Source organism: Neltuma alba, unplaced genomic scaffold, assembly GCF_004799145.2.
Source record: "Neltuma alba isolate B1F8T4 unplaced genomic scaffold, ASM479914v2 tig00001525_pilon, whole genome shotgun sequence".
Taxonomy (NCBI): Eukaryota; Viridiplantae; Streptophyta; class Magnoliopsida; order Fabales; family Fabaceae; genus Neltuma; species Neltuma alba.
Window position 1 is genome coordinate 494106 of NW_021632496.1, and position 26587 is coordinate 520692.

A 26587-nucleotide genomic window follows, 5' to 3' on the forward strand; every position below is an offset into this window, starting at 1 on the left:
GGTTGTTATTGTAATCATTTTTTAAAGTATAAATTACCAAAAAAGACATACTTTAATATGATAATTATATAAAAAAAATATATTTTAATTTATATTTTTGTTTGAAATAATAAATTGTATATAAAAAATATAATTAATTAATATTACTCCTTTTTAATAGGGCTAACTAGATATTCAATTTGATTCTGAATATAACATCCTAATCTATTTTATCTCTTATTTTTATTTATTTTTTATATCCCAAATAAGGTAACAACGCAAGCTCTCCTCTCCTTCCCTTCGACCAAACGCGCCCTAATAACGAGAGCAAAGGTCAGTACGAAAATCCTTCTAGGTTCAAGCGGCATTTCACCGCGCAGTTCTTCATTAGACCTTGCCTTGGAGGTTCGAAGTTTCCCTAGCAAACGCAGAAAGGGACGAGATGGTGAGGCTCACTGCCGACCTTATCTGGAAAAGCCCTCATTTCTTTAATGCCATTAAAGAGCGAGAATTGGATCTGCGAGGTATGCAATACCCTTTAAATTTTTGCTCCTGTGTGAGTCTAGTAGAGTGTTGTTTACATTCTTTCTCATCTCTCTTTGAGAGATGAGTTGCTTGTAGTTAGTGTGATAACAAGTTTTGTTATTGTTCAGGGGACAAGATAGCTGTAATCGAAAATTTGGGCGCTACTGAGGTGCGCAAATTTAGCTTCATTTCCTGTCCTTTTACTTTATCCCGTATGCTTAGGTATTGGATATGCCTCGTGGCTCTTTTATTTTTCTCCTTTTTTGCTATGTTTCTTTATATTGCTCAGTCCATGCCCTGTAGCAGTGCGATTGCTTTAAGTAATGCTTTGTCTGGCTGAGGATAAATTTCTTGATTTCTTTGTATTGACTCTCTCACAGGACCAATTTGACACCATAGACCTCTCTGACAATGAGATTGTCAAGCTGGAAAACTTGCCATATCTCAATCGGCTGGGTACCCTACTCATAAATAACAATAGAATTACTAGAATTAATCCTAACATTGGAGGTATTCTGGCTTTGAACTTCATCTCTTCTATTTACTTCATAATTTTAGTCACCAGCCTTATGCTTTTCTGCCAGATATACTCAAGAATTCAAGATAGTATGTTTTTGTAGCTTACTGGGCCCCTTGCCTTGCAGAATTCTTGCCAAAATTACATACGCTGGTTCTTACAAATAACAGGCTTGTCAACTTGGTGGAGATTGATCCTTTAGCATCCCTTCCAAAGCTCCAGTACCTTAGTTTGTTGGATAACAGTATTACAAAGAAACCAAATTACAGGCTTTATGTCATTTACAAGCTGAAGTCCCTTCGTGTTTTAGATTTCAAGAAAGTGAAAAATAAAGTAAGATTTCCTTTCTCGCCATACTCATATTTGCTGTCAACTGAATTGCTGTTTTTTCTTTGTAAAGCATGGGTTCTAATGTGTTCTTAACTTGTGAATGCTAGAAAATCAGCATTTTGAGCTTGAGAAAGAAAGCATAAAACTGAGCATTGAGTCAAGTGTCAAAAGTATATTTCATATAGCTCTAGTCTGTAGCATATACTTTGTCTTTCAACTTCGATCCTTAATTTACTGCAGTTGACTCGCTGGTGGAAATGCAATCTGCCAGAAACTGATTGCAAGCAGATTATGCCTTAAAAACATATAAGTAGGGGGAAGGTTTTATTACGTTGCTAGAGAATAGAGAATAGTCATTGTGATGTTCGTATAGGAGAATTATGTCAGGTTATTGCAAGCATTTCTACTTCTGACTCACTCCTTCTCTGCAATTATCTTGCAACCTAATGATAGTTATTTGAAATTAATTATTACTTAATAGGAGAGGTTGGAAGCCAAAAACTTGTTTTCTTCCAAAGAAGTAGAAGAAGAAGTTCAAAAGGCACCAATTAAGGTGGCTTCACCTGTTGAAACTCCAAATGTCTCTGAAGTTACACAGGAACAGCAAACATCCAAAGTGGTCGCACCTACACCAGAGCAGATTATTGCAATTAAGGTATACCAATGATAAATTAATTTGTTTAAGCATGACTATCTGATGTTTAGTTGATATTTGGTTTAGATTTATAAGGGCTCATTTTTCTTCGCATGTGAGATTTTGGCATATCTCTGCTTCTACTTGAGGCACTTCTATTTGGGCATTCGTCTTTTCTAATTCTTTTCCCTTCTGCCCCTTTGTATTTATTAAATAGCTCTCTCAAACACAATATCGTAGTAGGAAGTCAGTTATGAAAATGGTAGAGCTTTGAATAAATAGTGGAGGGGCAACAAATTAAATTTTAGGTTTGTTGTGGCAGCTTTAATAATCGTGGTGTATTGTTAGGATATTTGGATGCATGTATGAATCAAGCTGTTATTTAATTTGTTCCTTATGGAAGTGCCACAAAAATTAGATAAGATTCAGATAGAATAACCACGTGCTATTTAACCTTCACGTGCTATTTAACCTCCACTTTTATGGTTTAGTTAGTCTATACATGAATAGAAAATTAGGACATCATCCAGCATAGAAGAAAAGGTGTTAAATTAGTCTTCCTTCAATATTTTGCATTTAGATTTTGCAAACGTCCAACACTTTTTCTAGTGATTAAATTAATCATGTTGTCAAATCTCAATCATACAATAAAAGATGAGAAGGGCTTTCAAGTTACCTGCATATGAGATTTTGAAGAGTCCTATTTATGTTTTTAATTTTTTTAACTTATGTAAGATATTAACACTCCCCATTTGATTGGCCCCTATATGATATTCCTTGTGAGCTATGCAGCTTCCATCTTTTTATGGTTGTCTGTAGTTGCTGATTTTTGCTACATGTGGTTTATCGTGCTTCTCTTGTATGCAGGCTGCCATTGTGAATTCACAAACTCTTGAAGAGGTTGCAAGACTTGAAAAGGTGCTTGCTTTTCTAGATCACACGCACGCAATCTTACACAATGAGTTTTCTTCTTATAGCTCTTGAGATGCACATTACTAGATTTACATAAATAAAATAATTGCTAATGACCTGTTGCAAGTGAGATGATCTTGCAGCGCTCTCTCCCATATTAGCTGTGTCTGTCACTCGTATGGAAGTTTCTAGGAAAATTCAATATATATATTTATTTTGAACGGGTGGAGTATAAATAGAAAACTAGCTTTGACTACCGGCTATCACTCCCTAGCATTTGCCTTGAATAAGACGGGATATGGTCAACCAAAATAGATGATAAGGTAAAGGCAAAAAAAATTCTGGATCATGAGAATTAAAAAGAATCAGCTGAGATATGTAGAGAGTGAGAATCAAATTTGATTTATAAGAACCTCTTATGTATAATGTGAGAAAAATGTGAGAATTGTAGTCAATATGTTTGATTTACATCATATTCTGAAATTGTTTATAGGCAATCACAATGGATCTTGTCATTTACAAACGAATCATAATCAAGTCATATTAAAATCAAGAACCAACATGTGTTTCTGTGAGTTGGTTTTTTTTTTTTTTTTTGGTGGGGGGGATGCCCATTTATTGGGTTAGATCTACATGTTGGCCTTGAAGGAAGAAATCGAAGGACTAGTCTGTATGTTCAAACACCATGCCATGCTTCAAGCTTGATGCTTGGCCAGGATGCGAGAGATATTTTTACAGGGCCAGTGATTTGGGGTCATCAATTGGTATAAATTGTTTTGAATCTGACTGAGTTTGGCGCTGAACTCATGTATTATTTCATGGAACCGATCGATACATATAGAGGGAAGAAAGGGTTTGACCGAATCTGATCAAATCTAAACTAGGGTAACGATAGGATAATAAATCAGATAAAAATCTAACAAATCCCTAAAATTATGCAGATACTAAAAAATATAATTACTGGCAATTACTAATTAAGCTAGGGTTTGCTGTAATTGGGCCTTTATTGGGCCCACTTCCAACACTCCCCCTCAAGCTGGCGAATAGATATTGATCGTTCCCAGCTTGCTTGTGAGTTCATCAAACTTTGCCTGAACCAGTGGCTTTGTCATCATGTCTGCAATTTGTCTTCCAGTAGGAATGTAGGCCTAATCAATCACCTTAGCCTCAATCTTTTCTTTAATAAAATGACGATCAATCTCAACAAGCTTTGTCCTGTCATGCTGAACAGGATTATTGGCGATTTTCAATGCAGCCATGCTATCACACCACATTTTTATTGGTGTAGTCTCTATCCCAAGTTCCTGCAGTAGCCGTACAACCCACATCCCTTCACAGATTCCAAGAGCTAAAGCTCTATATTCTGCCTCTTCAGAGCTTCTAGATACAACATGTTGTTTTTTACTCCTCCATGTTACTAGGTTGCTCCACACAAAAGTACAGTAGCCTGTAGTAGAGCGTCTATCATCAATTGCACCTGCCCAATCAGCATCAGTATATACTTCAATGTCATTGTCTTCTTTTGTACCAGGGTTCACGCTTTTCCCATTTGTATATATTTCCACATGCTTTTTATTCCCCTTAGCAAAGAATAACCCTTTCCTAGGTGTATTTTTCAGGTGCCTGAGGATTCAGTATATAGCTTCCATGTGCTCTTTTTGAGGTTTACTATTAAATTGGCTCACAACTCCTACAGCATAAGAAATATCCGGTCTGGTATGAGATAGGTATATGAGTTTACCCACCAATTTTTGGTAACGTTCCTTGTTGGTAGCCTTCCCATCTGGTGTGATCTCAAGTTTACAGTTTAGTTCCATAGGAGTCTCAGCTGGTCTAGCTCCTAACATCCCTGTCTCCTTTAAAAGATCCATAGTGTGTTTTCTTTGTGACACACTAATACCTTAAGGTGATTTAGCAATCTCCAGTCCCAGAAAATCTCAGATTCCCAAGATCTTTTATCTCAAATTCTGCTGCTAACCTCTGTTTCAGTTCTGCAATTTCTTTGATGTCATTCCCTGTTAATACTATGTCATCCACATAGACTATTAGCACAGTAATTTTATGATTAGAGTGCTTTATAAACAAGGTATGATCTGTTTGGCATTGTGTGTAACCGAATTTTTTAATGGCACATGTAAATTTTTCAAACCATGCTCTCGGGGATTGTTTAAGTCCATACAAGAATTTATAAAGTCTGCACACCTTATTCTGATTTTTAGAGTTCCGTAATCTTGGTGGTATTTCCGTATACACTTCCTCATCTAGGTCCCCATTTAAGAAGGCATTTTTAACATCTACTTGATGTAATGGCCAATCTAGATTGGCAGCAAGAGATAATAGAACATTTATAGTATTGAACTTAGCAACAGGAGCAAAAGTTTCAAGATAGTCAATACTGTAAGTTTGTGTAAAACCCCTTGCTACCAATCTTGCTTTATACTTATTAATGCTTCCATCTGGGTTGTACTTCTTGGTAAAGACCCATTTGCTACTTACAACAGGCTTTCCTCGGGGCAAATCCACTATTTTCCAGGTCTGATTCTTAGCTAAGGCATTCAGTTCATTCTCAATAGCCAACTTCCAATTCAGATCACATATAGCTTCATCAAAACATCTTGGGATTTCTTCTTTGTCAATATTAGCAACAAATGCCTTAAAGGATGGGTTGAGCTTGTCATAGGAGACATACCTGTTAATAGGATACCTGGTGCAACTTCTCTTTCCTTTTCTTAGTGCAATGGGCCACTGTAGATCTTTGGAAATAGACTCAGGTTGAGTTTCATGACTCAGCCTTGGTGGTGCAATGGACTCTTCTCTGTTAACTGTTGTCTCTTCTTCTGTTTCATGGACTTGGGACTCAAGATTAGGATCATGGGTAGGTCTATTGTCAAGGTTTGAAGGTGGCTGTGCAGAATCGGTGATAGACTGTTCAGGTTCAATAATAGGCTATTCAATGGCGGGGATAGACTGAGCCGGCTTATCATAGGTGGAAAGTGGATTAGTGTCAATTGGGATAGTGGACGAAGGTGCTGTTTGGGGGCCATAGCTAGGTGATGATTGATTTTCGCAATTGGTTTCACTGATATGACCCTTATCACCAACACAAATTAGCCATTCTCTATCACTCTCCCCCTGAATGGGTGATTTGGAGTAAAAAGGAAGAGATTCAACAAATTTAACATTAAGAGTGATATACAAACGTTTGGAAGTAGGAGAATAACATTTATAACCCTTTTTAGTGGAAGGATAACCCCGAAAAATACATTTTTCAGACTTAGAGCCTAGTTTTCCACCCTGATTATCAAAAACAAAAACTGTGCATCCAAATACACGTTTGGGAAGGGAGTTGAGGAGATGAGAATGAGGATAATGCTCTAAGAATTTTTGAACAGGAATCTGAAATTTTAGTACTTTGGAAGGCATTCTGTTAATCAAATACGCAGAAGTAAGAATGGCATCTCCCCAAAATTTGGTCGGAACATTTTTATCAATCAAAAGAGCCCTTGCCACTTTTAAAAGGTGTCTATTTTTCCGTTCTGCTACACCATTTTGTTTTGGTGTATGCACACAAGAAGTTTGATGGTGAATTCCATTTTCAGTAAGAAATTTTTGAAAATCCATATTAATATATTCTCTGCCATTATCACTTCGAAGAATTTTTATTGAAATTTGAAATTGGTTTTGAATAAAAGCATAAAAGTTCTTGAAGACAGAGAAGACCTCTGATTTTTCCTTCATTAAAAATACCCATGTTAGGCGAGTATAATCATCAATGAATGTAACAAACCATTTTGCATTAGAAATATTTTCAATCCTAGATGGACCCCAAACATCACTGTGAATTAGGGCAAAAGGATGTGTAGGTATGTAAGGAGTTGGCAAATAAGTTGAGCGAGTTTGCTTTGCTCGATGACAAGTATCACAATGAAACTGAAAATCTTTATTGATGGAGTCGGGAAACAGAATTTTAATGCAACTAAAATTTGGATGGCCTAACCTAGAATGCCATAGCAATATGTCATCATGAGACATAGCAGAAAAAAAAGAACTTGAAACAGAAGAATCAACCACACAAGTCTTCGAGTCGCCTTCTAGATAGTAGAGTCCATGACACTCCTTAGCTTTGCCAATCACCCTCCCCAAGGCTAAGTCCTGAAAATCACAATGAAATTTGTCAAATATGGCACGGCAATTTAATTGGCAGGTGACACTTTTAACAGATAGTAAATTACACTTGATCTCAGGTACAAAGAGAACATTATATAATGTAATAGTGGCTAAGATAATAATAGTGTCGGACCCCATGACCTTTGCATATGTATCATTGGCCACTTGAACTCGGGAATATTCAGAATAGGGCTTAAAGTCAGAGAATGATTCACGAAATCCGGTTATATGATTTGTGGCTCCAGAGTCAACCACCCAAGTGTTCTTTATTTTGTGAGTAGCCAAGAAAATCATACCTGCATGTGCTAGAGTAACTTGAGGGGTTGTTTTATCACTTGTTTTATCTTGAGTATATTTGTCTAGGATTTTCCGGAGAATAGAAACCTCTTCCTGGTTCAGAAACTCACCGTCTTGCATGTTGCTCACTGTCATACCCTTACTGTCCTTGTCCCCTTTTGTTCGGTGTCTAGGATGAGCTAGTTTTCCATGAATTTTCCAGCAGGTGTCTCGTGTATGGCCATTTTTATTGCAATGATCACACCTTAGAAATTTCTTTCCTCTAGGTTCATTCTCATGATTGCCACGGATGACCATAGCCGAGGCATCAGCGGAAGGTAGAGCTCGAGGTGTTAATTGGAGCAATGCCTTACGACTCTCCTCGTTCTTAACCATATTAAAGGCCTCTTCAAGCAAAGTGAGAGGCTTTATACCCATAATTCTGCCTTGTATGTCCTCATAGGTGTCGTTAAGGCCCAATAGAAAATCATAGCAGTGATCCCGATCAACTACTTGTTTGTAGTATGATTCATCGGTGTGACAAGTCCATTGATGAACATCATACATATCAATCTGCAACCAGAGTTGCATGAGTGCACTGAAGTACTGAGTTACGGTTTGCTCCCCTTGAACCAGACTACGTAGGAGCCATTTGACCTGAATTATAGCGGCAGAATTTTCCTTGACTGAGTACGTTCGCCTGGCAGACTCCTAGATTTCACGAGCCGAACTAGCAAGCAGGTAATTCTCGCTGATTTCTGGAGTCATGGAATGCACTAACCAGGTCATTACCAAATTGTCTTCGGGCCGCCATGCATTGAATTGGGAATCCTCGGTTGATAGTGGTTTGGGATCCCACGTGAGATATTTCTCCTTGTGTCGTCCTCGAATAAACATAAGTACATTCTTGGACCATTGTAGGTAGTTGTTCTCATTGAGTCTGTGGGAGATGGTGATTTGAGATAGTGAATCCAACGCTGAACTCAGAGATGAAGATTGGTTCGAGGGTCAGTTCACTGCAGAATTGGTCCTGCTGTTTGAGCCACCGCCAGTTGCGGCCGAGGATGAGTTTTCCGGACCACCGGCAATGAAGGCTCGTGGAGTACCCATCAGTACTGCTTTGAAGGTCATGATTGCTCTGATACCATGACAGAGTTTGGCGCTGAACTCATCTATTATTTCGTGGAACCGATTGATACATATAGAGGGAAGAAAGGGTTTGACCGAATCTGATCAAATCTAAACTAGGGTAATGATAGAATAATAAATCAGATAAAAATCTAACAAATCCCTAAAATTATGCAGATACTAAAACATATAATTACTGGCAGTTACTAATTAAGCTAGGGTTTGCTGTAATTGGGCCTTTATTGGGCCCACTTCCAACATAATCTTTTTGTAATTTTTCAACGAGATTTATCCTCAATTTAGCAATCCTAATTCTAATAAGTGATGATGCCCATAAATATTTATTTGCACAGTTTAAAGCATTCATATGTGACAAAGGCGTAGCTCATCAGTCTTCTTGTGTCCTTACCCCATGGAATGGGGTTGCAAAGTGTGAGAATCATCATCTTGTTGAAACAGCTCAAACCTTCTTCATCCCAATGTTCCCTTGAGTTGTTGGGCAGATGTTCTCACTACTTGATTAATTGTATACCCTCTTTTTGTCATGCATAATTAAATTCCATACTCCATCTTGTACCCTTAGCATCCTTTATTTCCACTTCTACCTTGTGTTTTGGGTGTGCTTGCTTTCTTCATAAGTTAACACTGGACGAGATGAGTTAGCCAAATCCTGAAAATGTGTCTTGGGATGCTGCCATCTTTGAAAAGAGTATAAATGCTATTCCTTTGATGCTAATTGATTCTTCACTGCTATTGATGTCAACTTGTTTGAGTATACCATTCTATTCATCTTTAGAATCTACAAATGATTCTTTTTATATCTCTAAGGTGCTTCCTCTCACCTCACCTTTTTAGTCCTCTCATTATTCCACATGTACGTTTGACTCCTGTTCTTTAATCCCTATCAAGTCTAGTTCATTACATTGAGTCCCTAGTGATCTCCCCTCCACAGTGTTTATTGTTGAAGTTCAAAAATTAGAGTATTTGGCTTGTGGAAACTTGTATTTTATTCCAATATTCACAATGTATAAATAGATACAAATTCTCAATGATAATAGAGAGATTAGCGAGATTCTAGCCTAGGACTATGGTGCAATAAAACAGAATTACAATCTTAGAAAATTAGGAATTAAATCCCATGATTTTAGGCTACCTAACTAGGAAATAATCTGGAGAGATTTACCCTAAGTAACTTATGGCCCACTGGCCAATTAGGGTTTTTCACCAACACTCCTCCTCAAGTTGGCATGTAAATGTCTAACATGCCCATCTTGCTTTTGGAAAACTCAAACTTGCCTCTATCTAGTGGTTTAGTGAGAACGTCTGCCACTTAAGAGGAGGACCTTATGTAGGATAGATGAATTACTTCTGACTCGATCTTCTCCTTTATAAAATGTCAATCAATTTGTACATGCTTAATTCTATGATGATTGACTAGGTTGTCAATCATTCGCACCATATGTTTATAGGTAACTGTGTGCTGGTTTTTAGGTCCTGTAGTACTCGTGTAATCCAAATTCCTTCACATACCCCATCTATTACAGCCTTGAGTTCAGCTTCTCGACAGCTTCTTGAGACTACAGTTGCTTTTTACCTCTCCAAGTTACAAGACTACTCGTTGATCTTCTGTTCCCAGGATCACCTCCATGTTTTGCATCTATATATATCTCTATTCCTTTGGTATTTGACCTGCTAAAAAGGATGCCTCTTTCAGGTGTCATTTTTAAGTACCTTAAGATAGTGTATATAGCCTCCATATGTTGTTCTTGAGGTTGTGATGAGAACTGGCTTACCATGCTTATAGCATAGCTTATATCAGGTCTAGTATGGGACAAATAGATTAGTTTTCCGACTAACTGCTTATACCTTTTAGCATTAACTGGTGTTCCATCCCTCTTGTATTCTAAATCAACAAAACGGTCCATTAGTAATGGTGATGGCTTGGCTCTAAGCATTCCAGTTTCCTTAAGTAGGTCCAGGGTATACTTCCTTTGAGACACAGAAATTCCCTGTTGTGATCCTGCAATTTCCATTCCTAGGAAGTACCTTAAGCCTCCTAGATCTTTCACTTTAAATGTTATCGCCAATTTCCTTTTGAGTTTCTCTATCTCTTCAAGGTCATCTCCTGTGACTACAATGTCATCGATATAAACAATCAAGATTGAGATTTTTCCACCTGTATGCTTTACAAACAAATTGTGATTTGCTTGGCATTGGTATATCTTGACCTATTTACTACTTTAGTAAATCACTCAACCCAAGCTCTTGGCGATTGTTTCAATCCATACAGGGACTTGTCCAGTTGGCATGCAAATTCTTGTTTCCATACTCGGCAACACCTTCAAGTATCTTCATATACACTTCTTTCTCAAGATCTCCATTCAGAAATGCATTCTTTACATCTAGGTGATGTAATGGCCTATCAAGGTTGGCAACAATGAGAAAAGAATTCGAATGCTGCTAAATTTTGCCATAGGAGCAAATGTCTCCTGGTGGTTAATTCCTTGGGTTTAGGAGTACCTTTTGCCACTAGCCTTGCTGTAAATTTGTTGATTGTGCCATTAGGGTTATATTTGATGGTAAGTACGCATTTGTACCTGACTGCCTTCTTCCCACAAGAAGGTTCACAATTCTTCATGTTTAGTTCTTGTTAAGGGCCATCAACTCCTCATCTATGGCTACATGCCATTTGGGATCTTTTATTGCTTCATTGAAGGTAGCTAGAATTTCTTCTTCAATCTTGGTTACAAAAATTTTCATACATGGAGATAACTTGTCATAAGAAACAAAGTTACTTATGGAATGCTTTGTACATTGCCTTACCCCCTTCCTCAAGGCAATTGGCCACCCGAGAGCATTAGGTTTTGGGATTGGAGTTGTCTCTTAGTTTTGCACAGAGCTCTTGAGGGATCATTACTGTTTGGGACTTCTGTCTCATTAATGTCTCCTTCTGCATCATCTCCCTGTTCGTATTCTTTGTTGTTTAATGTGGTATTGGGCATTGGAGAGGCATTTTGAGGGTCCAGATTTGGTTCAGCTAGGGTCTGGTCATTATGATGGGTATTTTGGCCTGATTAAGGATTGATGATAACAATTTCAGGGCTGTTTGGTGTAAGTTTAGGACCGTTTGGTGTAACTTTAGGGTTGTCAGGGATGTCTGGTGCATCTAAAGGCTCCCTTTCCCCATTGCTCTGCCCTTGAATGGGTGGCTTTTTAATAGTAGGCTAGGTGTTCTTTAAAAGTAACATCCATTGTGACAAAAAATCTTTTTAATATAAGGGAGTAACATTTATACCTTTTTTGTGTATTGGAGTATCCTAAAAAGATGCATATGATGGCTCTAGGGCTAAGTTTCCCTTTTGTGAGAGAATGGACATGGGCTAGGCATATGAACTCATGGGAATACTGGTTACAAATGTAGTATCTGGATAGTGTTTAAGGAGGAGATTGATGGGAGTTTCAAAGTCTAGGGTCTTAGATGGCATTCAGTTTATGAGGTATATTGCAGTGAGGATAGCTTCTTCCTTAGAGTATTTGGGAACATTATGGCTCTGGTTACTTAAAGTATGTGTCTATTTTTCCTTTCGACAATCCCATTTTGCTGGGGGGTGTTGACACAGTTCATTTGGTGTTGGATCCCGTTTACTTTGAGGTAGTTTTGCAAGGTTCCACTCATGTATTTCCTCCCATTATCACTTCTCAAGGCACAAATCGAAGTTTGAAACTGGTTGGTAATCATTTTGTGGAAATTTATCAGGGTAGAGGGTATCTTCATGAAATAAATCCATGTGAGGCGTGTGTGGTCATCGATAAATGTGACAAACTACTTTGAATGTGAAGAGATGTGGTGCGGGATGGTCCCCAAATGTCATTGTGAATCAAATTGAAAGGTTTGGAAAATTGATAGCGATGACTTTTGTAGGTAGTTCTACTATGTTTTGCAAGTTGACAAAATTCAAAGAAAAGGATAAAGCATCTATATGCATGAATTGAGGGAAAAATTTTGACATGTAATGAAAACTAGGGTGGCCTAACTTATAGTGTCACAACAGCACATCTTTATTGAAGGAAACAGTAGATAAAGTAACTGAATCTTTCTTGTTAGGAGTCTGCTTCTATTGACAGCATTCTAAATAGTAAAGTCCTTCAAGGATCTTAGTTACGCTAATCGTCTTTCCCAACCCCAGAGCCTGAAGTAGACATTCAATAGTGGTAAAGTGAGCTTCACAATTTAGATTGAGTTATGTTCCTCACAGTTGGCTAAAAAAATTTTGGGAGAATCCAAAGGTCCTGGTCAGAGAGATAAAGAGACTTGGTGGTGGGATAAGAGTGTGCAAGAGAAAGTCAAACAGAAAAGAGATTGTTTTGAGGCCATACACATGCAATAGTGTAAAAAACTGGGAAAAGTATCAGTTGGCTAAAAAAGAGACAAAGAAAGCAGTGAGCGAAGCACATACTAAAGCTTATGAAGGGTTTTATTAGGAGTTAGGAACAAAGACGGGAGAAAGAAATATTTACAAGATTGCGAAGCAAAGGGAGAGGAAAAAGAGAGATTTGGACTAAGTAAAGTGTATAAAGGATGAAGATGGTAAAGTGTTAGTTATTGATGGTGATATTAAGGACAAATGGGAGGCTTATTTTTACAAATTGTTTAATGAGGGAAGCAATTATGCGACTCAAGACTTACAGGACTTGTTAATTAACGAAGATGATCAGAATTTGGCCTTCTACCGCAGGATCAGTATCGGAGAGATTAAGGTAGTTCTCAAGAAAATGGACAATGGAAAAGCCGTTGGGCCTGATGGTATCCCTATTGAAGTTTGGAAATGTCTGGGAGATGAGGGTGAGGTGTGGCTAACTAAGATTTTTAATGAAATTTTACGCTTTAAGAATATGCCGGATGAGTGGAGGAGAAGCATTTTAGTTCCTATTTATAAGAATAAAGGAGACATTCAAAACTGTGCAAGCTACAGAAGGATAAAACTTATGAGTCATACAATGAAGTTGTGGGAAAAAGTGATGGAATATAGGTTGAGGCTGGAGACTTCTATTTCAGAAAACCAATTTGGATTTATGCCAGGGAGATCCACTTCGGAAGCAATCTATTTACTAAGAGGGTTAATGGAAATATATAGAAGTAAAAGAAGGGATTTACATATGGTCTTTATTGACCTGGAAAAGGCTTACGATCGTGTGCCAAGAGAAGTAATGTGGAAGGCTTTGGAAAAAAAAAGTGTACGGGTTGCTTATATCAAAGCCATACAAGATATGTATGAGGGGGTAACTACCAGTGTAAGGATGCTTGGAGGTGAGACAAAGAACTTCCTTATGCAGATTGGCCTACATCAGGGATCCTCTTTGAGTCCGTACTTGTTCAACATTGTTCTAGATGTTCTAACTGAACCTATTCAAGAAAGAATCCCTAAGTCCATGCTTTTCGCGGATGATATAGTTCTCATGGCGGAATCAAAAGAAGAGATCAACACTAGATTGGAGCTACGGAGAAGAACGTTGGAGTCGAAAGGTTTCCGCTTGAGCAGGAACAAAACAGAATATATGCATTGTGATTTTGGGGGGAGGCAAGACAATGGGGATTTGGAGGTGAAGATGGGGGAGCAAATCATTCCTCAAGTATCAAAGTTTAAATACCTAGAATGCATTATACAAGAGGATGGGAAATTGATGGAGACGTTTTTCATAGAATACAAACTGGCTGGTTAAAGTGGAGGAAAGCTACCAGAGTTATTTGCGATAAGAAGGTACCTGAGAAACTTAAAGGAAAATTTTATCGGATTGTTATAAGACCGGCTATGTTGTATGGTATTGAATGTTGAGCAATAAAGGGAAAACAAGAGCACAAAGTTGGGGTAGCAGAAATGAGGATGTTGAGATGGATGTGTGGTCATAGAAGAAAAGATAGAATTCGAAATGAAAATATCAGAGCAAGAGTCGGTGTGGCACCTATCCAAGAGAAAATGGTTGAAAATCGCTTAAGATGGTTTGGACATGTGCAGAGAAAGCCATTGGAGGCCCCGGTGAGGAGGGTGGATCAGACAAGATGGAGTCTCATAAAAAGGAACAGAGGAAGACCAAGAAGAACGCTTAATGAGGTCATTGAACGAGACCTCCTAGTCAACAACATATCTAAGGACTGGGTTGTTGACAGAGCATGATGGCGTCGTGTGATTCATGTAGCCGACCCCACTTAGTGGGATAAGGCTTGTTGTTGTTGTTGTTGTTGTTATGTTCCTCACAGAAAGTAAACTGTACTTTAATTTTGGTGCATTAAAAACATTTGTAGGATTAATTCATCATTTATATGTGCTGTGCCGAAGCCTTCAACTTTAATAGTTTTTCACCAGCAACTTGAATAGATATATTAGTGGTGCAAGGTCTTAGGTCAGTCAATAAGTCCTTGTTGCTAGTCATGTGATCAGTTGCCCCTGAATTAACAACCTAGAGAGCTTTAGGGTGAACATTAGCTTTGAGGGCCAGAATGGATTTACTTGTGTATGTAGCATAACTTGAAGGTATTTTGGGGTTTCATGCTTCTCTAGTATCTTTCATGGCAATATCTTCCTTATTTAGGCTTGTTCTAGGATTGTTTCTAGTAGTTCCAGCATATGCTCTCCCTTCTTGTTTTCCTTTCTTTGGATGTTTTCCATGCTATTTTTAGCAAACTTCTTTGGCATGTCCTTTCTTCCGACAGTGGTCACACCATCGATTTTTTTTGTTCTTGGCCCCTTCTTTTGTCCCTCCTTTAGTCACTAGGGCATTGGGTTGTACTTTAGTAGTGGAGTCTCTTGAAATTAGTTTCTTTCTGCTTTCCTCTTGTCGAACAGTAAAGAAAACTTCACTTAGTGGTGGCAGAACCTTCCTGCTCATAATTCTCCCTTTTACTTCGAACTGTGCATCTAGACCAAGGAGGAATTTGAAGACTCTTTGTTCTTCTTTTATCTTTTTGTAGAGAGTTGTCATCAGGATGCTTCCGCTCGTGCACATCATAGTATCAAGCTGTTGCCATTTGACAAATAGCTTAGTATAATATTGTGTAACTGAGAGATTATCTTTCTTGAAGCCATGAAGGAAGCTCTCAATTTCCAGCAAGGCAGCTTTATTCTTCAGCGAAGTAAACATGTCCTGGGCTACGTTCCAAACTTCTTTCGTGGTTAGAAAGAATGAGAAGTGGTTGCTAATTTCGGTGGTCATAGGGTTGATCAACCATGCTTGAACCATAGAGTTTTATGCCTCCCAAGCTGCATTTTCTCATCCCTTTCAGAAGGTTTTTCTACAGAACCTGAGGTAACCGTATTTCCCTTTGCCCATCACATAGAGCAGCACTCTTGTTGCCCACTGCACATAGTTCTCTCCATTTAGCTGATGAATGGTGATGGAGACAGGGTTGGCGTGGGTTTGGGTGTGGCCTCTAGCCTGAATCACGGCTAAAGATCTATCGAATTGATTTATGGGTTTGGCTGAGCACTATGGCTCTTGGTGTTGAACCCTAATCTGAACTTGATTATTGCTTTGACACCATGAACTTTAGTCATCAGAGTATTTGGCTTCTGGAAACTTGTGTTTTATTCCAATACTAACAATGTATAAATAGATACAAGCTCTCAATGATAATAGAGAGATCAGCGAGATTCTAGCCAAGGATTATGGTACAATAAATCAGAATTACAATCTTAGAAAATCAGGAATTAAATCCCACAATTTTAGGTGACCTAACTAGGAATAGTCTGGAGAGATTTACCCTAAGGAACTTACAGCAGTCAGCCCATTGGCCCATTAGGGGTTTTCACCAACAATTGTAAATTCCACTTCTTCTTTAGCCTCAGCTCCATCATATCCTTATGTTGATGCGACGGATGTTCCTAATAATTTGTGCCTGATTTCTATGCTTGCCTTGGGTCCAATCACGTTTCTAAATGATGGTTTCCCTATTGCTTTTCGAAAAGGTACTTGTGCTACTAGTATTCCCCATCCCATTTTCAATTTTGTAAGTTATCGTCATTTTTCATCACCTAGTCATGGCTTTGTTTCTTCTTAGTCCTCTATATCTATTCCATATACTGCTTTGGAAGCCATCTTGGTGGAGACAAGCTATAATTGATGAAATGGAATCCGTGCAATCTAATGGCACTTGGGCACTTCATCTACCATTTGGAAAATATGTAGTTTGTTGTCAATGGGCATACACTAAATCTATGGCTGGGTGTCATTCGTAGATTGAACTATTGGTCATTTGAAAGCATGGTTGTTGTCTAAGGTTATACATATATTTCTGGCTTAGATTGTGGTGATATCTTTTCTCCCGTCGCTAAAATTGTCACCATCCATTTGTTATCTCCTTTTATGAATATTGTTAGCTGTAGCATATTTATTACTCTTAAGGGTCCACTCCTCCATGAATAGCCTTGTATCCTCACTTTCTGAATCAAGAGAATATACAAAATACTTTTTTGCTTCGGTTACATTCTCTCTAGACTCTCATTCTCATCAGATTTTCTACGCCTCATCAAATACACATGTTGCCGATGTATTGAACTGCAAGCTGAGAACAATAGACGCCTGTTTTCCAACTTGAGGAGGAGGGGGAGTGGTGGAATGGGCTGGACCCAATACCCCATTTAGTGGATCTACTCTTTGTTTCTGTTTCTATTGTTTTTAACTCAGTTTTTATACTGTTTTGTTTTCACCTATCTCTTATGATTAATTGATTATAGGCTTTTTGATTCTATCTGATAATTGGGTATCTTCTACTTTTAATATCAAGCGTGATTTGCGGGAGGATAGCCAACCTGTTGCTATGGACCTAGCACTATGTAAATTGTACTGGTTGCATGAATGAAATAGAAAACTGTCTCTGGAGATTTCACAACGCATATTTCCCATATGGGGGCTTGGATTTTTTTTTTTTTTTTGTGTGCACATTTTAAAAGTGAAAAAAAAGTGACAGGCATAAGTTTAGTGGACTTAATGGGATTTGTGTCTGCAGGCGCTAAAGTTAGGTCAGCTTCCAGAAGATTTTAGAAGCTTGGATGAAAATGTAATGTCAAATAACGTCAAAGAAGGGCGTGATGGAGTGCTTCATATAGACAAGAGTCAAGATGAGGGTGAACCTAATGGTACGGAAGAGCCGGGAAAAGCTGATTCTTCTCCCATGGAACAGGTAGCACTTTGAGTGTCTATTTTATTTTGCTTTTCTTTTTTCCTTTGATTGTTTAGCGCGTAGCTTAGATCATTTATCATGTACCTTCACAAAGTCAAATTGCATTCATATAATTGAATGTATTTATAGTGCATTCAAAGATAGATATGAAGAAAAGGTAACTCGTGTAAAGATGGGATATGAGCCTGATGGAACTGAACTTTTATTATATCTTCAGTTGAATGATTAGCTACACACTCTTTAGGTGGAAAGAAGAGGAGAAATTGATAACAGCAGCTAATCTCAGCTCAGCACAGTGGAGAAAGAGAGTAAAATGCAGTAGGAAAAACAGCGAAAATGTAAAGATTTTCTGACGTTTGAGAGGCCAGTAGCTCTCCCTGGTTTCAATGCCTCAAAACCTGCCTTTGCTGGAGCTCACAACGCTAGATAACTGCCTCTTCACTACCCTCCTTAGAGCTATTGGGCTTGGGCCTAGTTGAGGCTTTCTTTAGTGTCTCTGCCTTAGCTGGACCCTGAGCCTGCTTCTTTTTATCCACATGTGCCACTTGCAGTGGGCTCATCAGAGCCTTGCACAGTTGCTACTCATTTGTGTCACTTTCTTAATACTTAAATCTATGAATCTAAAATGATGCAATTTAACATCTTCAGGATTTTTCTCTCTGTTTGCATTATGAGAGTTTGAGCCCTTGATTTCTATCCACATCTCAACCTACTCTTGCCACCATTTGGTAGCCCTTGTTATCTAGAACTTCTCCTCTGTACCATTGTGGCAAATCATTGTATACCCTAAGTACAAAGCTCCTAAAGTTTCAGGAAAGATTCTTGTGTGCGCTGAAAATGATGAGGAAGTTTTATACATTTTACCCTAAATTTAACTGACGCCTAGCTTAAAGTTGGTTCCATAATCCCATTTTTTGTTTTTCAAGTGAACTGCAATCACTTGCACACTTGTCTTTAAAAATGAACATATAGTAGGAGTGGTTCTCTTTTAGGCTTTGAAGCATCAGTTATTTAGACTCTTAAGAGCCGTCAATAAATTTGGGTTGAATGAGCAAACTCGTGATTGGTTGTGTTACGCGGGCTTGCTTAACCCACCTTAGGTGTTGTTGTAAAGCTTGTTTCACTAGGTGGGTTAATTGGGTTGACTTGTTTAAGCTACTAGGAAATTTTTTAAAATTTTTAAAAAATTCAACATTTACCTTCACAACATTTTTCACCAAAAAGAAAAAGAATGACATCTTATTGCCTTTAATTGTTCAACAGGTATTGAAAATTCAACAAAACTTAATCAAGATAGTCTCCTTTAAATCTTATTGAGTAAATGCTCCCTGAAATCTTCCTTGAAGGCAACTCCCTTGTTGACGCTTCTTTCTCCTTCCTTTCGTTGTTGTCTTCCACATGGCTTCCCATCAGCTCAGTTGAGGTATGTTGAGCTAGATGACCGGGGATTGAACCTGCAGTAGATAGGTCATAAGTAACTTCAAGAGCAAACCAGGTTGATTTAGCTCTTTCTAAGCGAGGGGAAGTGAAGAACCTTTGCCTTGCTTTTTTAAGTGCGGTCTACCCAAACTTTACCAACTAAGCAGACTAAACCAATATTCTAAGGTAGGTCAAGCAAGCTCTTGCTTCTTTGCTCCTTCTCTTTCTCTGTGAAGATAGATTGCTGTTTATTGCTTTGCCGGTCAAGTGCAGCATGATAAATTAATAAATATAATTTTCAAACTTAAATGATATCTGAATATTATTTTGTAGTTATAGTTTCGTAGTTGATGTTATATATCCATCTCCAACAAGTAGGTCATTTTTTACAATACAGCATAAACAAATGAGCTTATAAATGTAACGTAGACAAGAGTAGAGGCTACCTCAAAGATCCTCCTGACCTATCAAGGCTTTGAGAGTCCAGTAATTGATAAGGACGATTTGCCATCCTTGAACAAGGTAGTTGTCATTATGTAGCTTCATCGCCTTTGTCTGGTGAAACCATGTCTTCATCTTCATTTGACAGACTAACTGTTGACGCTTTCCTTTGCGAAGTTTGCGAACTTGATAAGTACAGACATGTTTCCTTTTCAATTCATCATAAAAACTTCTGTCCTTTAATCCATTGTGATATGTGAGACCCTTCTATTTCTTTTTTTCCCTTGGGAATGTTGGTTTGCTTCTTTTATTGATGATTTTACTTTTTGGACATGGATTTACTTGTTAAAATAGAAATATGGTTTGAGCTTAAACTTTTTCCAAATATTCGACTTGGTTATAACACAGTTTGGTTTTGGAATAGAAAGATTTTGTTCTAATGGTGTTAAAAACTTTTTCAGCCAGGGATTCTCAAAATTTTCCTGAACTAGTGTATAATTTGAGTATTCTTGTGTTATGCAGTGCAACAAGATGGGGTGGTTAATTGAAGAGATGGTATCCTGTTTTCGAATACAAGTTCTTTTCTATTTCAAAACATTGTTTTAAAGCAATGGGGTGAAACCGTTTAAGCTTTTATCAAAACCATTACGAAGCTTCCTACAAGAACTACTGCCTTAAAGAATAGAGCAACAGACCGTATATATTTGATAGACAGTAGGGAACTGTTTTTGGAGCCTTCTTGTCAGGAGCAAATGATTTCTCAAGAGTGGACGTATTGATTGTCATGATTCAAATGTCCTGTTGAGGGCTTGTGTTCAAAATGAACATTAAAGAGTTCCTGGTTTGAGGTCAGCGTTAAGAAAGGGATGCAAGTTTCCAAAGTGCTGCTCGAAATAGATCGGAACACTAGAGGACAATAAGGCGGACTGCTGACCATACTATGTTGACTGAGTTAGTGATGTGAAAGGGGGGGGGGGGTCGGCGTTTTCCAGTTACAGTGGAACCTAGCTCTAATACCATATTAATGTAAATAGGAGGGAAGAGGTAGGAAGAGGGGATCACAAATGAGAATTGAGCCAAAATGTAGGAGAATGAAATTTCTTAATATTACTCGAGTTTTATACTAATTTTGTTCTGTTTCTACAGAAAAAAATTATTTTTAACAAATTTTTGTCAATATACATGGTTTGCTTTGCCGCTACCCTGGTAGATTGTGTTTTAATTGTCATGTTACTCTCTTTCTCCCTCTCCCCTCTCCTCTCTGTCGCCCCACATCCGTTTTCTTTTTTCATTTGAGCTGGCTTTTTTCCCCCCCAATAACCAACTCTCTTTTCATTTTCAGTACAGGTAAATATGGCAATTGGTGCTTACAGTAATCTTTTTTTTCTTTTCTATTGTTCCTTTTTGACAGGATTAGAGTGGAGATGCTTTGAAAATCATGCAGCCTTTATTGCTGGGTTCTAGAATCGGGGTCGTGGTTATCTTCCGTAAGTATAGGTGATCGACTATCTAATTCCTCTGTCGTGTTTATGCCATTTAGGGTCTTCTTTTTGTTAAGTAAGGAACGTGATTATCTCAATTCCTATGTATGACTGAATTAGGCACGTTGGAATCTCTGTGCATGTGACTCAATGAATCATTGTGGGGCAGCTATTTTCTTTAATTTGCTGGTTTAGACTTGATTTCTTTATATGACTAGTGAGGTTATTCCTTCGCAATGAAATGGTTATGCCTATGCTCAGGTCATGCGCATTTAATTCTTGTCACCGTTCACGTGAAAAAAGGGAGAATTTTTTTACACCCCAGCAGCACGCAGTTAATATCTAACAGCTCCTACAAAATCCCAAAAATGAAATCAAATTTTGAGGGTGAAAGGATAATAATACCCCTTTTTAGAAAAAATAGAAATAAAAAGATTAACCGCTGTTAGAGGCCGGCTAGCAGAGCTCTAACCTTCGGAGATTTTTCTGTCAAGTTCGTTAAGAAAGGGTTTGAATAGAATAAAAAATTGTGGCCGCCAGACAATCCGTTTAGTTACTTGTATAATGCAAAGAAAATATATATATATATAAAACAAAACAAATGTAATTGTCTAATTTCGACCATTTATCATTAAAATTCAGTAATTTACAAAAAATGAGGGAGGGGAATATATAAGGGAAAATTGTAAATAAAGACCCTTCAATATATAAAATAGCAATGAGGGATTCTGAATTTGAAAAATAGTTAGAAAGGACCGGGTCTCAAATTGTAAATATGAAATCTTGGTTAAAAGACAAAAATGTCCTCCTTCTTTTCATCCCATATCCATCTCTCTCAATTTCTTTTGCGATCTCCATTTTCATTAGCTCCATCCTCACATACCCACCTTCTAATTCACCATCTCTCTCACTAGATTCCTCTCTTTCTCTCTCCCTCACCCACAATGATGAAGACGATGACAAGTTCAGTTAGGCCAATGATAAGTTCTGATAAGGGTTTCATACAACTTTAAATTTCTCTGTCGAAATGAGAACTTGCATATTTCTTTGACAGCAAACACTTTGATATAGGATTAATGATAATTTCAGTTAGGCCAATGACAAGTTAAGTAAGGCCAATGACAAGTTTCGATAAGGTTTTCGTACAATTTTAAATTTTTCTGTTGAAATGAGAATTTGCATATTTCTTTGGCAGTAAGCACTTCTGATATAGGATTCATGACAATTTTAGTTAGGCCAATGACAAGTTAAGTAAGGCTAGTGACATGTTCCGATAAGGTTTTTGTACAATTTTAAATTTCTCTATTGAAATGAGAATTTACAGATTTATTTGACAGCAAGCACTTCTGACATAGGATTTATAACAAGTTTAATTAGGCCAATGACAAGTTAAGTAAGGCCACTGACAAGTTCTGATAAGGTTTTTGTACAACTTTAAATTTCTCTGTTGAAATGAGAATTTGCATATTTCTTTGACATCAAGCACTTCTAACATAGGATTTATAACAAGTTTAATTAGGTCAATGACAAGTTAAGTAAAGCTAATGACAAGTTCCGATAAGGTTTTCATACAATTTTAAATTTCTCTGTTGAAATGAGAATTTACAGATTTATTTGACAGCAAGCACTTCTGATATAGGATTCATGACAAGTTCAATTAGGCTAATAACAAGTTAAGTAAGGCTAGTGACATGTTCCGATAAGGTTTTCGTACAATTTAAAATTTATCTGTTGAAATGAGAATTTATATAGCTCTACAATGTTGCTATATATATGTTGTGAAGATTGATATTCAGTCCGGAGCATCCATACGGTGGGCACAAAGTTATAATAAGAATCAAAATGACATCAAGACTAATCTCCCTTCTTATTTCATCACAATGTTGCTCCCAATCAATTTACATTCAAATACTAAATAGGTGGCATACCATTTCCATTCAACATAAATATTATTAATTGATCTTATATAATAGTTCTTACTTCTCAGCTATCCATAGAAGGTGGGTTTGTGACGATGGATCCTAGTTCCTAATATCATTAGGTGGCGTACTATTACTCGCGATCGAGTGAATGAATCGTGTCCTTTAGTTATTGCCCACAGCTCATAATCAGAGTTACGAGAAGCATTGAATGGATATTGGGTTTTTGTTTTCATTGAAAAGCAACTTCCAGGTGATTAATAACGAGCCTCATCGTCTTCATCATTGTGGGTGAGAGAGAGAAAGAGAGAGGAATCTAGTGAGAGAGATGGTGAATGTAATTAAAGTTTTAGAAGGTGGGTTTGTGAGGATGGAACTGATGAAAATGGAGATCGCAAAAGAAATTGAGAGAGATGGATATGGGAACAGGATATGAAAAGCAGAAGGATGTTTTTGTCTTTTAACCAAGATTTCATATTTGCAATTTGGGACCTGATCCTTTCTAGCTATTTTCCAAATCCAGGGTCCCTCATTGCTATTTTATATATTAGAGGGTTTTATTTGCAATTTTCCCAATTCATAACTCTCAAGTACAAGTGTTTAGGAGTGAATAAGAACTCAAATTTGACGATTTATAACCAAAATTTGTCGACTTAACACGTAACAAGGAAATTTATAATTTTCAAAATGCAACTATTTAGGTGTGAATGACCAATCCAAATTTAGCAATTTATAAGCAGAATTTGGTGATTTACAAGGAACAGAAGGGAATTTACAACCTTAAGGTTTTCGGAAGAGAAAAATACAAGTGTCAAGATTTAGAAACAATTGAAATAAGGGTGTTTACAACAAAAATTAAGAGATTTATAAGAAACATAAGGCAATTTAAAAGGAAAAAAAATTAGGTTTTATGGTTCTTATAAATTGCCTTATTTTCATTGTAAATTGCTGAACTTGAACTCTGCCCCGTAACTTTAAATGGGAGTTGTGAGTTCTTTTATGTTCTTTGCAGATCACCAAATTTGGGTTATAAATAGCACATGTAAGTCACCAAATTTGGGTTGTAAACCGTCTTATTTTACCTATTCATTTACATCTAAATAATTGTATTTGGGAATTGTGAGTTTTCTTATACTCCTTGTAAATTATTGAATTTGAGTTGTAAAGTGTGAAATTAAAATTGTTCATTTACGTTTAAACACTTGCATTTGGAAGTTGTAGATTCCCATATGTTCCTTATGAATGGCTGAATTTTTGTTGTAAACTATCGAATTTGAATTATTCATTCACATATAAACACTTGTATTTGGAAGTTGTAAATTCCTTTATGTTCGTTATAAATCGCTAAATTTTGATAGTAGATCGCCAAATTTACTTATTCATTAACACTTGGACAATTGCAATTAAACATTGACTGGGCTTAATTTTTTTAATATAGTATTTTACAAGGAAACTTAGGTCAAGTAGTTCCGTGAAGACAATCCTGTACTAATTTTCCATGTTAGCACTTAACCCCCAACACACCATTAGTCCAATTTTTGGGAAAAAAAAATAATTAAATACAGAACCAGAACCTAGGGTGAGATCAGACACCGTAGCTGCATGTTCCTCCGAAACTAAACCTCTTCGGTTTCCACTCCAGGTGCAATATCGCCAAAAAGGTTAAAAATCCTATTCTCTTGTATTGCTTTCTGATTGCTTAAGCAATTTTTCATTGCTCAGAATATATTCAACCATAAAAGTCCACTGTCTCTCTCCACGTGTTCTCCTTCAACGAAAATTCCTCAACCTACCTTTTGAAGAGTGGCTACAGGAAAATCTTCAATCTAGGGAGATTAATTCTTCATGAGATCACTGTTAGAGCAAAGGACTTGTATAAAAGCATGCGTCTAGTTTATATTCTTGACTTTGTAAATATTTTGGCTTGCTTCGATTCTTTGTAACTTTGTTGTGCATCTTCGACTATCGCATTGCGGCCGTCCGTCCTTCATATACGCAGCCGCTTCTTTTCCCCTTCCCGTTCTCATTCTGTTTTTAATATTTTTTTTTATTTAAAGAAATAGGACTAACGGAGGTGTAACAATGTGTGTTGTGGTTAAGTGCCGGATTGAAACTTAGTACAGGTGGCACATTCTGATTGGTTTTATGGACATAGTTGACCTAAGTTTATGATTACTCCTAAAATTGTGAATAATGTAAATTAAAATAAAAACAATTCAATCTCTGCTCTTTGCTTTAAATGCAATCAACACTAACTATTTCCTTTGTCACTATGGTGCGTTTGGTATGAGAAGAAGGGAGGAAATTATTTTTTTAATAAACTTGATTTAAAAAATTAAAAAAATAGGGTTAAAATTTTTAATCAAATTTTTTTCCTTTTTATCTTGCATATTCTTTTTATCAAATTTTCAGAATCTCACTTTTTAAATTTTTTAAATCGAGCTTATTAAAAAAATTTCTCCTCCCTTTCCTCCAATACCTTCATAATCAAAACTATCCGAACTCTCCCGCTCTGATTAAAGGGCATAGTCACAGCCTCTCCTGCTTTTAGATTTTGCTGGTCGTGCAAATAGAAGGTTTCCAGCTGCTATAGGTAAAGAAGGAACGGAAGGAGTAGGTGAAGCAAGTTTGAAGTAGAGGCACCGTCGAAGAAGAGGAGATGGTTTTTTTAGGTTTTTCGCTTGTTTTATTTTGTTTTAAAATATAAAAATATTAAATTAAAATATGAAGTCTTGTTAGTATTTAGGGTTGGTTTGGATCCACAATAGCAAAAATGCAGCTTTATGAGCCCATGATCACAATTGCAAATTTTCCGCTTGGTTGGATAAGAATTTGGAAAAATAACCCAAAAAAACCTATTAAAATTTAAAAAGATAAATAAGTCATGCAAATAAACGAAAGGACCAAATGAGTTTGAGTTATGAATTTACAATTTGCGAAGTTTGGTGGAAAGACTAAAATACCACTGAGAGATGAAAAGTGTAAAAAAGTTTTGCTTTTAGGTATTATTATAATCAAACACACCTTTAACAATATTTTAAAGTGATTAGCAACTTTCGAATTGAATTTAAATATTTTTATAATACGTTTTGCAACCTATTATTAGCCATTTACAAACTTAACGAAACTCAAGGAGATTGAGTTGAATAAAGTTGCTAGATATATAACGTGTCTGATAACTTGTGAAATGAAATAGACTATTTTCTTAACACATTTTATAATCAGTTATTATCTATTTCCAAACAATTTTACTAAATATATAATGTGATGGTATTTACCAAAAATCAATAACTTTGTGGAACTATGACAGTAACTATATTACATATGTTCAAATGAGGAATGAGAAGCCTAGAGTACAGACATGTGTTCTTTGAGCAACATGAAAAAAGCTAGAGGAATAGAGAATCAGCCTATTGTCTGATTGAAGAATGATAACATGAGGAACATGGAGATAATCAAAATAGGAAAACAAACAACAAGTGAACTAGAGTTGGACATTCGGAGATGAATGATTTGAAAGTGAGTAGAGGGTCTGCAATTATTTTTGAAGAGAAAGATGCTAGGAACAATGTGAAGGAGAGAGAAGAGGACCTAAAGAGAGGGGGAGAGAGAGAGAAGAAATCTCTTTGATTTTAAAAAACACGAAATGAGAGAAAGGGCACATAGGTAAATTGCCAAAATTTA

At 37.0% G+C, this 26587-nt stretch overlaps 1 protein-coding gene across 1 annotated transcript; it reads left to right on the forward strand.

The window, feature by feature from the left end:
• The first annotated feature begins 317 nt into the window (after positions 1-317).
• LOC114758539 (U2 small nuclear ribonucleoprotein A') lies at positions 318-21238 on the forward strand. Its single transcript, XM_028947589.1, has 8 exons — positions 318-503; positions 633-673; positions 885-1014; positions 1149-1354; positions 1833-2006; positions 2853-2903; positions 17470-17643; positions 20915-21238. The coding sequence occupies exons 1-8, from the start codon at positions 422-424 to the stop codon at positions 20918-20920; spliced, it is 864 nt and encodes a 287-aa protein (XP_028803422.1). The 5' UTR covers positions 318-421; the 3' UTR covers positions 20921-21238.
• Positions 21239-26587: the final 5349 nt, after the last annotated feature.